The sequence below is a fragment of the Mauremys mutica genome, chromosome 20 (assembly GCF_020497125.1).
Source record: "Mauremys mutica isolate MM-2020 ecotype Southern chromosome 20, ASM2049712v1, whole genome shotgun sequence".
NCBI classification, from domain to species: domain Eukaryota; kingdom Metazoa; phylum Chordata; order Testudines; family Geoemydidae; genus Mauremys; species Mauremys mutica.
In genome coordinates, this window is record NC_059091.1 from 13,695,530 (window position 1) to 13,708,751 (window position 13,222).

General features: G+C 46.9%; 1 protein-coding gene across 2 annotated transcripts in view; it reads left to right on the forward strand.

Moving 5' to 3' along the window:
- Positions 1-13,222, forward strand: part of LOC123353837 (EVI5-like protein) — a 28,358-nt gene that overhangs the window by 13,664 nt on the left and 1,472 nt on the right. Inside the window, exons 5-6 of one of the 2 annotated variants that reach the window (XM_044995253.1) lie at positions 8,444-8,496; positions 10,989-11,191. In XM_044995253.1, the coding sequence (XP_044851188.1) occupies positions 8,444-8,496; positions 10,989-10,995 (60 nt within the window). In that variant the 3' untranslated portion in view covers positions 10,996-11,191. Of the gene's footprint in view, positions 1-8,443; positions 8,497-10,988; positions 11,192-13,222 lie in introns of those variants that run through there. The other variant, XR_006574573.1, reaches the window with a different exon arrangement.

Here is a 13,222-nt window from a genome sequence, read left to right on the forward strand (position 1 = left end):
TCACAAACGACTACCTGTGTCTTATTCATGCATTCTATATTACTTCATCACACAAGTGGGGGGACAATGGTATTGGAACCCAGGAAGGCTGGGGGAAGAACGGAATGAACAGCTGGGGTTGTTTCAGGAGCACACCCTGTGAATAGCGTTCAGCTCAAAATTTATGCAGGATTGGACAGAGAGCAGCTGTGGTCTCTGGTTGTATGATACAGTGGTTCTCTAGTACACTTGCCCATAATCTAGGCAGGACTGATTCTATTTTTAGATACCCAAAAAGGAGGGATTGACTCGGGGAGTCATTCCCAAATTTTGCTTTTGCGCCCCTGGCTGATCGACCAGGGGCACTTATGACAGCACCAAATGGCGCAGTGCAAAAGGACAGGTAACCATGACCATCTTATTACCGTCTTCTTACCAGTTCATGGTATGGTAGACGGTGCAGTATGCCTGGTAACCATCGCTGCTGTCATGCAAAAGCATAAGCATGCTGCTGTGTAGCGCTGCTGGTCCGCCTCTGTCAGCGGCATCCAGTACACATACGGTGACATACACAAAAGGCAAAATAGGGTCCATTGTTGCCACGCTATGGCGTGTGCCAGGGCATTTCATGGAAAACGTGCTCGAAATGATTGTCTGCCGTTGCTTTCCCGGAGGAAGGAATGACTGGCGACATTTACCCAGAATCCACCGCGAAAATGATTTGTGCAACCGCAGGCACAGGGGTCTCAACAAAAAATTCACAGAGACAGCCTAGACTCAGTTAATTGTTCGCAAAAAAGTATCATTGCAAGGAATTAACTAACTGTTTCCCATCTCACAGCTTCCACTGTCTCCAGACCTTCTACAGCATCCACCTCGCAGAGGCTGGCGAAGATTAGGCGGCGAAAGAAAAAGACAAGGGACACGATTTTCGATGAATGTGTGGGCTGCTACCTAGCCGAGGCGGACCAGCAGAGGCAGTGGAGGGAGAAAGTCTCTCTGTACCAGCGCTCACACAGCGAATGGGAGGAGAGGTGGCGTGAGGAACACAAGCAGGCGACTCAAGCAATGCTTGTACTACTGAGGGAGCAAACGGACACGCTCCGGCGACTTGTGTATGTTCTGCAGGACCGCTGCAGGACAGAGCCCCCGGCAGTATCTCTGCAACAGCCCTCCCCCGCCACAGAGTCACATACCCCCCTCACCCTAAATAACCAGGAGGATGCCCGCCCTGGGCCGTGAATACTGTCACTGCACCCCAGCAGAGTGCTCAAGTAACCAAAAGCTTTCATACCCTACGTTTGCATAAGTCCTTCCCTTCCGGACTCAAACAAGTCCCAATCCCAGTCCCATCCCATAACTGTGTACTTAAGTAATAAAAATACTTTGCTGTTAAGTACTGTTTCCGTCATGTTTCTTCACTGAAGACTGTGTTTGAATGGGGTGCGTGGGGAAGTGCGTTGCTAATTGCATAGGACAGGCACCTTTCGCAGGGTACAGACACGGGGGCCGGATCAGCAGCGGGTAACACACACAGTGCAGTCAGCAGGCACCGTGGTAGGTATGGGAGGTGGTTTCCAGGTTCTGTGTGGGCGGTGGGGATGTGACTTTTTAGCGGGGGAGGGCGGGTACAGATCTTATACAGCGGTCCTTGTCGTGGACCGCTGAGTCACGCAGCAGAGGAATCTGTATCCGTCCTCCTCCGCCACAAGGCCACATAGCCCCCCGCACACAGAATCCCAAAAAGGAGGGATGGCAGGCTCCGTTGAAACAAGCAGTCCGGCAATGCGGACCGCTGTAGGAGCAGGAGCCTGTCATTCCTTGAGTTTAGAGGCGGTCTTTACATCAGCGCACACCCTACCCACCGCAGTCTGCGTTCCAGTTTCGACCCTTTAACGAAAAGTCATGAATAAAGAAACCTCTCCTCAGTAACAGTGTGACATGTATTTTATTTTTACACGTGTCTTGGAAGTGGAGGAAACGGGGAGAACGGGGTATTTAACCGAAGAGGAGAGTCAACAGTAACTGGGTAAAGAAACAGGGGCAGATTCAGCTTCTCTGTAAAGAAACTGAACAGTCACAGGTCACGCTGCTCGCTGGTATTTAAAGAGTTCCTTGTCGCTGTCCCAGGCGCCTGTATAGGGCTTCATGAGCAAGTGCATTAGCGGGCAGGCTGGGTCACCGAGGATCACTATAGGCAAATGCACATCCACAACAGTTATTTCGTGGTACGGGAAGAAACTACCTTCCAGCAGGCGTCTGAGCAGCCCACAGTTCCTGAGAACACACGCATCAGGAACCTTGCCCGGCCATACGACGTTCATGTTGGTAAAAAGGCCCCTATGGTCCCCCAGTGCTTGCAGAACCATTGAAAAGTAGCCCAATTTCTCAGCAGCTGAATGTGGAAGAGGTGGACGATAAAGGGCGAGGAGGAGAAAACGGCGAGGATCGCAGCGGGCTCCATGCTTGCAGTGCTGTGGCGTCCACGCTGTCACTGACCAGAAAAGTGCACGAACAGATTGCCCGCAGGCGCTTTCAGGGAGGGAGGGAGTGAGGGCGTGATTGACGGTTCAATGACGACAGTTACCCAAAACCACCCTCGACACATTTTTTCCCCCAGCAGGCATTGGGGGCTCTACCCAGCATTCCAATGGGCAGCGGGGACTGCGGGAACTGTGGGATAGCTTCCCACAGTGCACCGCTTCGAAAGTCGACGCCGGCCCCGTTAATGTGGACTCAGAAGTTCGAATTAGTGTATTTAGTATGGATACACACATTCGACTTCATAAGGTCAAATCCACAAATTCGAATTAAGTAGATTCGAAATAGTCCTGTAGTGTAGACAAGGCCTAAGCAGCCCTTGCATGGCATTATCACCCTTCTCCCCTGCCTCCTACGTGAAGGAGCAATGAGCCTTTTTACTCTCTGTCCTAGTCCACTCTAGTTAATAGCAGTCATTGGAGCAGTGTGATGAAGAGGAGACCCATAATGCTGTGCGACAAGGGTGGGGGAAGACTCTTACTTTGATACCCATTGCCCCCGACTCCTAGAACTAGAAGATGGGATGGACCCAGCTATGCCTCACTTCAATCAAAACAAATTCAGGGTTGGAAATGCCCACCTCACACCGTGATCCTCACCTGCAGTCACTAGGGGAGTCTGCATTGCCATCTAAACATTGGGCCAGGGTCTTCAGTGCAAAACGGACTAAGATGGGGTAATGGAAGCCACTGGCTAACAGCATGAGGCTTCTGAGGCCAACTTCCTGATTGTATTTGCAGCTCCCAGCTTTGCTGCCTCTATGGAGGCCATGAGTGAGAGCCTCTAGATCACGCTAGCATTAAAAGTAGCAGTGGGGTTAGCACAGCCACTTATATGCATTAAGTATGTTGCAAAAGCCAAAGCCACGAAGCTAAACTACTACAGCTTAGTCTCCACACTGGCTTTACTCAAGGGGTGATGCTAAACCAGTGCAAACCCCCGTGCAGGCACTTGAATGTATGTAAACCTGGTTTGTATCAACTTAGCTTAAGTCAGTTTTTTCCTGTTTTAACCAATATTGACAAATTGGGTTTGAGTTACGTTTTATGAGTGGCTACATAACAGGTTTGCACTGATTTAACTGAAGTGGTTTTAGTTAAACTGGTTGAGGATACTGAGGCCAGTGTTCACACTGGTGTGCATTCCTCTTCTGGGAGCTGAGTTCGTCATGCTATTCTTTAAGTGCCAACCATTCGCTTAGTGCTGTAGAAGATGCAAACTGAAGAGAGAAAGCAAAGTCACGGGAAGGACAAGGCAGGAATAACTAGAAATTCACCCTTGTGTAACTAAACTGCTGTAATTAAACCACTGCACACCTCTGTTGAGATGCAGTGCACCTTAATCTGGTAATTAACGCCGGTGTTAGCACCAGTGCTGCATACCATTAGTGGTTGTGCTGGTGCAGCTACATTGATTTATTTGTATTATTGTAACACCTTGGAGCCCCAGTCATGGCTCAGACCCTCATTGTGCTAATTGCTGTACAAACACCCAACAGAATGATGGTCCCTGTCCCAAAGAGCTCCCCATTTAAGACAGTGGTCCCCAAACTTTTGAGTCGGGCCCCTCCTTCCCCCTGTCCATCCCCCGCTGCCCCTCCAGGGCCAGGAGCAGGGCTGCGGCTCTGGGGGGAGGGGGAAGCAGACAGAGTAAGGAGGATGAGGCTGGGGCTACAGCTAGGAGTGGGTCTGAGGCCAGAGTTGTGGCCAGGAGTTGGGCTGGGAGCAGAGCCGCAGCTGGGGGTGGAGTCATGGTGCTGGGCAGGGGCAGACATGGTGCTGGGAGCAGGGCTGGGGGGCGCTCCCTCCTTGTCCCCTGTGGAGGCTGGCCTGGCCCGCCTTGCCCCTACGAACATTCCTCCGTGCTCCCCTAACAGGGAACAGCCTGGAGTTTGGGGACTTCAGATCTAAGCCAAGAGCCAGCAGATGAATACCAGCCAACCAAGTAGTACAAGGAAACAGGGAGACAGTACTGGACAGCCTGATAGGCAGTGGGCTCAGCACACCAGCAGTCTCCCCAGTGTCAAGGGTTTTGTAGAATTGTGGCAAAGGAGTGTTTGAAGGAGGACAATGGCTTTGTGGGTATTTACGGAGAACTCCTCCCAAGCCTGGGGGTGGGTGGGGGAGAAAGGGGCTTGCTGTAGTGATCCCACTCAATTTTGGTTGTGTACAGCCAGCCTCAACTAGGGCCACAATCTCATTTACACCACTGAGTGTGCTCGCTTCATGCTGCCAGCACCATGTTCAGCAGAGTCAGCCCCATCAGCTCTTCTTAGCTAAGAACTCTCCCTCTTCAGGGGTAGCACAGCAGTGGGGAGTCTGTCATGAGACCACTGGGCCACCCTTATGGGGATGAAGGGAGGGTCATGGACTCTTTAAGTCAGATCATGAAAAGTGTGGCTCTTGCCTAGAGGAAGATAAGTCCCAAGGCAGTTTTCCTGGGCAGTGTCTCTCAATAAAACTAAACAAACCCAACCAGAATGACTCTTGAATTACAGCCCTCAGCCCCAGTGCATTCCTCAATGCCAAGTCCTCTGCCTAAGCCAGGGCTTGCTCAGGAGTCTCCTCCACTGGAGGAGACCACTATGGCTTCCCTCACCTGGGAGGCTGTAATGATGCTGGTTCTGGCAGAACCCAACTGAGAGTGCCAGTTCAGGACAAATTGCTTAAAGCAGGGCAGTTACAGCCCAAGGCTGGGGTTTTTCCACCTCTAAGGCAAACCAAACCCGCCAGACAAAGGACTTTGGTCTTACCCCAGTGGCTAACCACAAGTCTCAGAAGCAATTTCCTTAGACACTCACCAGTGCCACTCGTTATGGGGACAAATGGTTATGAAAACCAATACCTCAGTAAAAGAAAAAAGGTTCTCCTGATCCCATAGGACCAAGCCCCAGACCCAGGTCAATATACAAATCAAATCTTACCCACAAATCACACTGTTGCCAATCCTTTAGAATCTAAAATCTAAAGGTTTATTCATAAAAGGAAAAAGATGGAAATGAGAGCTAGAATTGGTTAAATGGAATAAATTACATACAGTAATGGCAAAGTTCTTGGTTCAGGCTTGTAGCAGTGGTAGAATAAACTGCAGGTTCAAAATCAAGTCTCTGGAGTACATCCCCCGCCGGGATGAGTCATCAGTCCTTTGTTCAGAGCTTCAGTTTGTAGCAAAGTCCCTCCCGAGGTAAGAAGCAGGATTGAAGACAAGATGGAGATGAGGCATCAGCCTTTTATAGTCTTTTCCAGGTGTAAGAACACCTCTTTGTTCTTATTGTGGAAAATTATAGCAAAATGGAGTTTGGAGTCACATGGGCAAGTCCCTGCATACATTGCTGAGTCACACGGTGTATCTGCCTTCTCTCAATGGGTTAATTGTGTAGCTGATGGTCCTTAATGGGCCATCAAGCAGGCTAGGCAGAGGTGACACCAACTTGGCTGGGGTGTTACCCAGAGGCATAGCAGAAGTTTGAAATACAGACAGTATAGAGCCAATATTCATAACTTCAACTATAAAAATGATACACACATACAGATAACCAGCAAACCATAACCTTGTCTTAGACACCCTATTTGACTCCTTTTATACAAGATTTGGTGCCATTACAGGACTTTGGTTGCAACAATGATCTATATGGTCCCAGTTCATGTCAATAACGTCACAGAGGCCCAGCTATCAGTACCTCCTCCTATCAGCTTAGCAAGCCACAGCTCACATCTCCTTACCCTGGCAGACCAGCTTCCTTCATTGTGCCCAGAGAAGAGGTTTAACCCCTTCCTGCATGTCCCACACACCCATGTCGCATGTGAGGAGAGGTTTGAACCAGGAGAAGGGGCAGTGGGTAGGTGAACCAGGCTGGAGGGTCTGCTGCATACAGAGATGGGAGTGGGAGGAGAAGTGAGGCATGAAGGCTGGCATCGTTTGTTGAGCTGGTGTGATAAGGTGTAACGTAGCTGTCATCTCGTTAGTGCTAATACTTTATATTTCAAAGCATTTCTCATGCCAGCTGCAAACAGCTCCTCTGGAAACACAGCAATGAGGGCAAATTTTGGCTAGAGACTGTCACTGAGCCCACTCTTGGTGAAAAGTGCAGTGGTTCTCTTCACCAAGTAGATGGGACCCCGTGTCTGTACCCTGGTGAACACTAGAGAACCCGATTGCCCTCAGAGAGACAGGGCTAAAGCAACCCTGTGGAGCTGAGAACAGAGGCTTGGAGGGAGGAAACTGAGCTCATCCAGCGGGGGCACAACCACTGCCAGCTCTCAGCACCATCATGATGAGAATTTAACATTTAGATGGTCATAGCACCTGGAGCCCAATCACACTGGTGTCTTGTTACGCTAGGCACTGCACCCACCCACATGCAGAGTAAATGACCCCCATTGGCAGTGTGCGAGGTGCTGTACACATCCAAAAATGACCACGCAAAGTAAATGGCCCCTTGCACATGCATATGCAGAGTTTATGATCTGCATTGGGTGAGGCAATGTGCACATATGCACAAAGTAAATGACCTTTTGTGCAAGTTTTGCACCATGCACCAACATATCCATGCAGCAGTGGGTGGGATGTGGGTAGTAAAGATCCCATCTCTGCTGCAGTACATTGAAGGTAAAGTGCTAGTTAGGAGGAGTGCGGTCCAGGGAGCATAGAAGGGAAGCCAGAAAATGCAGCTTCGTATTGACACATGTGCCATTCCTGTTGCAATATGTGGGAAGAGCGGGGAATTGAAACTGGGCTTCTAGGCCCTCACTTTTCCTTCATCTGGATAACTGTGAACCACTGGGGTAAATCTAGAGTTAAACCACTGAAGCCAATTCAATCCGGGCAGAATCAGGCCAGGAAGGTTTCAGCTGAATGGAAATTTTACAGCAGTTCCCCCCACACCTTTGCTAGGTTAATGTTTGGGAAGGTGAATTACGCATGAAGCTGGAGGTTAGTGAAATATTTTGGGGTTACATATATAGTCTGATTTTGCAAACTGAATGTTTCTGAAAATTAAACCCCATGTCTACTTTCAAGGGTGATTCAATTAAAAAACCCAGAGTTTTTCTTTCTGTGCGGAAACTTGAGCCATAAAAGCTAGGTTGGCCAAGTGGGTGCCCTATGTAGAATCTAGGTATTGTGGGCCTAATAATGTCTTTCAGCAATTTTACAGTGGTATGAATCTATTGACCTCCTCAGTCAGTGTAGGCTGCGTCTACACTATGGGGTTATGCCAGCAGAGCTCCAATGACATGGCTGTGCCATTGTAGTCTCTGTGGAGTATGACAGACCCTACGTGGAGCACAAACCCGATAGGTTTCTGATGAAGGTCGGACCCCACAATGTTCAAGTGGGTTTGATAGTCAAAAAAAGATTTAAAAAATGAGCTGTATCTTCCCTAGTTGTTGTTGATGTACAGAGTCCCCAGTACTGCCTTGTGCCGACATTAAAGAAGGGTAGGTTAGAGCTGGACATTCAGAAACAGGGCCAGATTGTCAGCTGATGTAAATCAGTATCATTCCATTGACTTCAGTGAAGCTACACCGATTTACATCAAGTTAGGATGAAGTCCAGAATCTCTTGTTATGCAGGAAAAGTTTGTATTCACATTAAACCCAGTCTTCTGATGTGCTGAACCGTTTTCTGAGATGTTAAGTACCCTCAGCTCCCATTAAAGTCAAAAGGAATTGGGAGTGCTCAGCATCTCACTCCTGGTGGGTTGACTGACCCTGAATAAAAATGCCAGCAGGGTACATAATATGATACTTTCTGTTGGTCCAGCAAAGAACGTTGGCGTAGGTCCCATTTAGCTTTGAAAGCCCAGGTATGTTACAGCTTGGCAGAGCAGGGGTTTTCGAAGGACTGATTGCAAAGGAGATTCCTGGGACGACTCTTCTTGCTAACCTAGCTGACATTATTGTTTTTGCCTCCTGCTTCCTAGGAAACACAGAGAATTCCCTGGACCACGCGCGGTGGGAGCACATGCTGCTTCAGGTACAAGATGGCTTTCAGCTGTATTGTCACAGCCCTCCCTCCCCCCTCCAAATGTATCAGCTGGGGAAAATATTAATGATAAACTATTCATTATAAGCAGAGCTGGTCAAACCATTTCATTTTGTTCAGTGAAAACTGGCCTTTTTTATTTTCATGGGACATTATCAATTTTTTCCCCCACAAAACAAAACCCAACCCAACCAACCGGAAAATGTTCAGTTGAAACTGAAGTTGATTTTTTGGGTTTTTTCCATTTGCTTTCCTGTTTGTCTCCTTCCCCCTGCCCCGCTAACCCCCCCCCCCGGCTTTTTCAGTCACAAAGTGGAAGAGGGGAGGAAAGGCCTGGGAACGAGGGATAAAGGGAAGGAAAGGGGGAAAACAAAGAACTGAATAATGGTCATTTTTGATTTTGAAAAGCAAAATATTTTTGTTTCTTTCACTTTTCATGTGTGTGTTGAAAAATCAAGAAAACAAAAAAATTCCACTTGTTTTGTGAAATGGACTTACCATTGTTCAACCTGCTCTAGTTATAAATAACTCTGTGTTACCACTGGGAACAACACAAAACGTAACCAGAAAACCAGCATGCTCATGGTGCTAATGCACCACTGGGGGACATCGAAAGGATTCTTTTTTTCTCTTTGCCACTCAAAAGAAAATTTGCTGTGAGAAACCCCAAAAGGAAAAGAGACAAGACAGGGTTTGGTGACTGTATCTCAGGGAGAAGCCTTTCTGCTCAGAAAGAGCTCTTTGCAGCCTCGTGTAAATCCAGACAAGGAACATTTTGATGGTGAGTGCTGAAAATGAAAGGAAGGGACCTAGTGACAAATACGCCCCAGAAGGTTTGCAGTTCCATTTGGGGTTGGATTACACTCTAGAGTTCCCCATTCCAGATCCAGCCTCCTTTGAAATTCTTTGGGCTAAAAAATCAAATAAGATTAGGTTTTCTTGTGAGGTTTCTGATATTTCCTGGCTGCTGTTCAAAATTCGGGCCTGAAACAGCAAAGTGCTGAGAGTTACTAACCTCTGGCTGACTTCAATGGGAGTTGAGGGTGTGACCCTGGGTCCTTTGGGTGCCAAATGGCTGAGGCCACAGGATTCCCAGGATTCCCTGGATCTGATCTCTATATAATCAAAGGGTGTCATGTAAAGCCTTTACTGGATACCCGTGCCACACGGCTCATCATAATCATCGCACAGTGACTGGATGGATAATATATAAGGTGTTATGGTTCCCTACTGAAATTGATGCTTTTAAGGTCTGAGTTGGGGCTGGTCACCAGAAAGTGATAAACAAGTTTCTTTCAGGCAGGAGATGCTTATCTGCCTGAATGGCTGTATGTAGATTGAGTTTTATTCACAGTGGATGCTAATCAATAGAGGAAAATTCTAATCAAGTGATTGTGAAGTCTCCAGAGGAGATTTGATACAAGAAAAACAAACAAACAATAGGGGGTACCCTGTTTACAAGTGAAGACAATGGATGCTTGGAACCCTATCTGGAGGTCCAGAGGTATCCGGCACCAGGAATCCTTCACCTATTGGACGAACTGCCAGCTGGCTTGTCTTATGAATGGAGGATGACCTTTGGTCTGAGTGTTTCATGCTGGGAGAGAGATTTGGGGGAGCTATCCTTTGTGAGACAGGGGAATGTTTGGTTATCTAAGTTTAAGCTCTAGAAGTGTGTTATGATTTTATTTTTACGTAACCATTTGTTTACATTTATTTTACTTGCTGCTTCTCAACTCTCTGATCTTTGTCAATTGAACTCTGCTTGTTTTCACTATAAATGTATCTAAGTGTGTGAAATGGAGTGGTGATGCTGAGGTGAAATTGGTAAGGTGGTGTGTAGCAAACCTATGAATTCTGTGAGTGTCCAGTGGAACAGGGGCTGGACATTGTGGGGCTGCAGAGAGGGCTTGGCAGTTGGACTATACTGATTGCTTGTCTGTAGAAGGATAGTGGCTCCTGAATGGGGTGAGAAGAGCGTGCTTGTATTTCCTGTGGCTGGCAGAGCACAGAGAAGTCTTCCTCCATGCTAAGGGCAGGTGGTAGTGAGGTACCTCACAACCCTGGAGACCCTAAGGAGGTGGCATAAAGGGTCCATAGCACTTCAGATAAGGTGCCTGGTCCTTTGTAGTCCAGGGCCCTTTGTTCAAAGTTTACTAGGCCCATCCTCCATCCATTATAAAATCACTCCTCAATGGTCAGATTTCATGGCTCCATCTCATTCTCCAATTCACTGTCCATCTGGGTTTGGGGACTGAGAGGAATCATCAGACAAAGGTTAAAGAACAACAGCAGAGGAAGTCTGGGTTGTCGATGTTTATAGTTCTCAATAGGGAAATAACCTTCCCATGACACCTGAATATTGGAAAGTTTACAAGAGAGAACAAGGAAGGAAAAAACCACCAAACAAATAAACAACCAACCCCCACAACAACCCCCAAATTCTTGCAATTAACCATCTGCTATAAATCTTTTACACTCAGTTCCTAAGAACATCTCTGGCGATGATAGACGACAGTGCCTGGAGCAGCCAGATAAGCCTTGAGTTGAACCAGCAGATGGCCAGCTATACCAGCCCCTCCCATGAGAAGGTTTGTTCTCTGTTAAGGCTTAGTTTCTAGTTAATTTCCCTTGAAATTCTGATTGGGGGGCTGCATAAGGCTTCTCTCAAGGCTTCATTACTTTATATTTTATTCTGCATATAAAATTTGTTTTTACTTGTTCCCTGCTCTCTTGTCCCCCTGCCCTTCCAATATTTGCTTGGACAGGCTGCTTGTCTGTGCTGCATTGGTGGTTCTCTGGCTGGGCTAGATGATGGGATGTTTCTGCAGTATGGGTGCTTGGACTTGGCTATCTTGTTCTTTCCTGAGTGTTGCTGAGCTGGGTCTGTACTGACTGGCACGTTCTGTTACTGGTATCTCAGTGCCGGTCTCTTTCTTTCAGAGTTTCCTGTATAAGGCGCTAGGAACATCCTTAGCAGTTTGTCAGGAAAGTATCCTTCTCAGAAAACCTCATCTCACAAGATTAATGTACTAGAAAATCTAATCAGATACAGGTGCACACACTCCCATGGTGGCCTGCCCATACAGTGACAAGACCAATTGCAGGTTTTGTCTGTGAAATGTTCCAGTACCTGTCCAATGATTCCAGGTGGAGAGTCCACATGTAGCAGGATACCTACTTTCCAGCATCTGGAAATGGTCTATTATTCCATAAAACAGCCAGCCAGCCCATAGTGATGACTGTAGCAAAAACTGATGAGCCGTTGTTTTACCAAGTACCAATTTCCCATCCATGCACCTCTGCATATATAAAAAAAAAAAAAAAAGCAGAGGACTGCCAACAATGCATCCTCTACTCCCTAAACACATGCACCAAACAGGTTTTATTGTGAAATTGGTACAATATCCTGGGCTGGCTGGCTGGCTGGCCTTTTAAATGTGGGAGGTGATTAAGCATCTGGTTATACCCAACAGGTTTGGTTAAAAAGGAGTCCAAAAGGGGTGTTTTGAAGGCAAAATGCAAACTTCACAGCTGCTCTAAGTACATCCACTTAATGGGGCATTTTTCAAGTATAGTACTGGCTTGAAAAATCAAGGATATTAGACAGTTCCCTTAATTCTGACCTGCTACTTAGGTGCATTTGTTTGTTATCTTTCTGCTTACTTTACTGACCAAACTACTTCTGTTAGCACTGCAAAGCCAGCACAGCTGAGAGTGAGAGCTGGCTTGTGTATAGCCAGATTAGTCAAACTGAGTTCCAGGTGCAGAATTTCTAATTCTTGGCAATGCACAAGCCAGCATGACTTTCAGATTCTAAGCTCTTTGGGGAAGGGACTGTCTTTTTGTTCTGTTTGTACAGCCCTTAGCACCATGAGATCCTGGTTGTAACAACAATATAAATAATATCACCATGAATTTGCAGGCCTAACAGCTGGGGAAACCACATTTCTTGGGAATTAATCACATCTCTCTCAGCTCCCCTCCCCCATAGTATAGTGTATTATGATTTTCAGATTTTTCTTAAATCAGAGTATTACAACCAGACTGTTAGACATTATGCTTTTGAAACGTATTCATCACTCAACACTTCAGAGTTACAGTTACATGAATCCTGACCTGCTAGCTCAAAATACAGTGATAAAAATAAAGGGTGCGAAAACTACAGAAATAAGCTTCACACCAAGCCCCCATTTATGTGGAGTGTATTTTGCATCCTCAGTTCATTCATGCTTTTGCCTGGCAATTTACAGCTGGTATCAAGTAATGGGTGTACTTCAATGGGGATCTCCTGCAAAGAGGAGGCCTGCTTTTTTTAAAACTGGCAAATTCCTACTCAAAGCGTAAACCCTAATAATGCTATTTTGTGCTTCTCCTTCATAAGTTACATGTTGATCTTCTCAGATAGCTAGTAATACTTAGCTTGCAGGGTATTACTATCCCTCCATTCTATAGATGGGGAAACTGAGGCACAGAGCGCTTAAGTAACTTGCCCAAGATCAAGGAGACAGTCTCTGTAGCTGGTGGGGCTCACACTGGGAACAGATGCCCAGATCACAGAAACTCTGTCATATACTCAGAAGTAAAAAACCATAATCCCCCCTAATGTTTAAACTAATGGCCACTTGAAAGAGAGCAAGATATTGCCAGAGAATTCCTTTGAAGCCTCAGGCATCCACAGAACGGGACAGCTTTATGGTCAGGACGTCACAGCTAC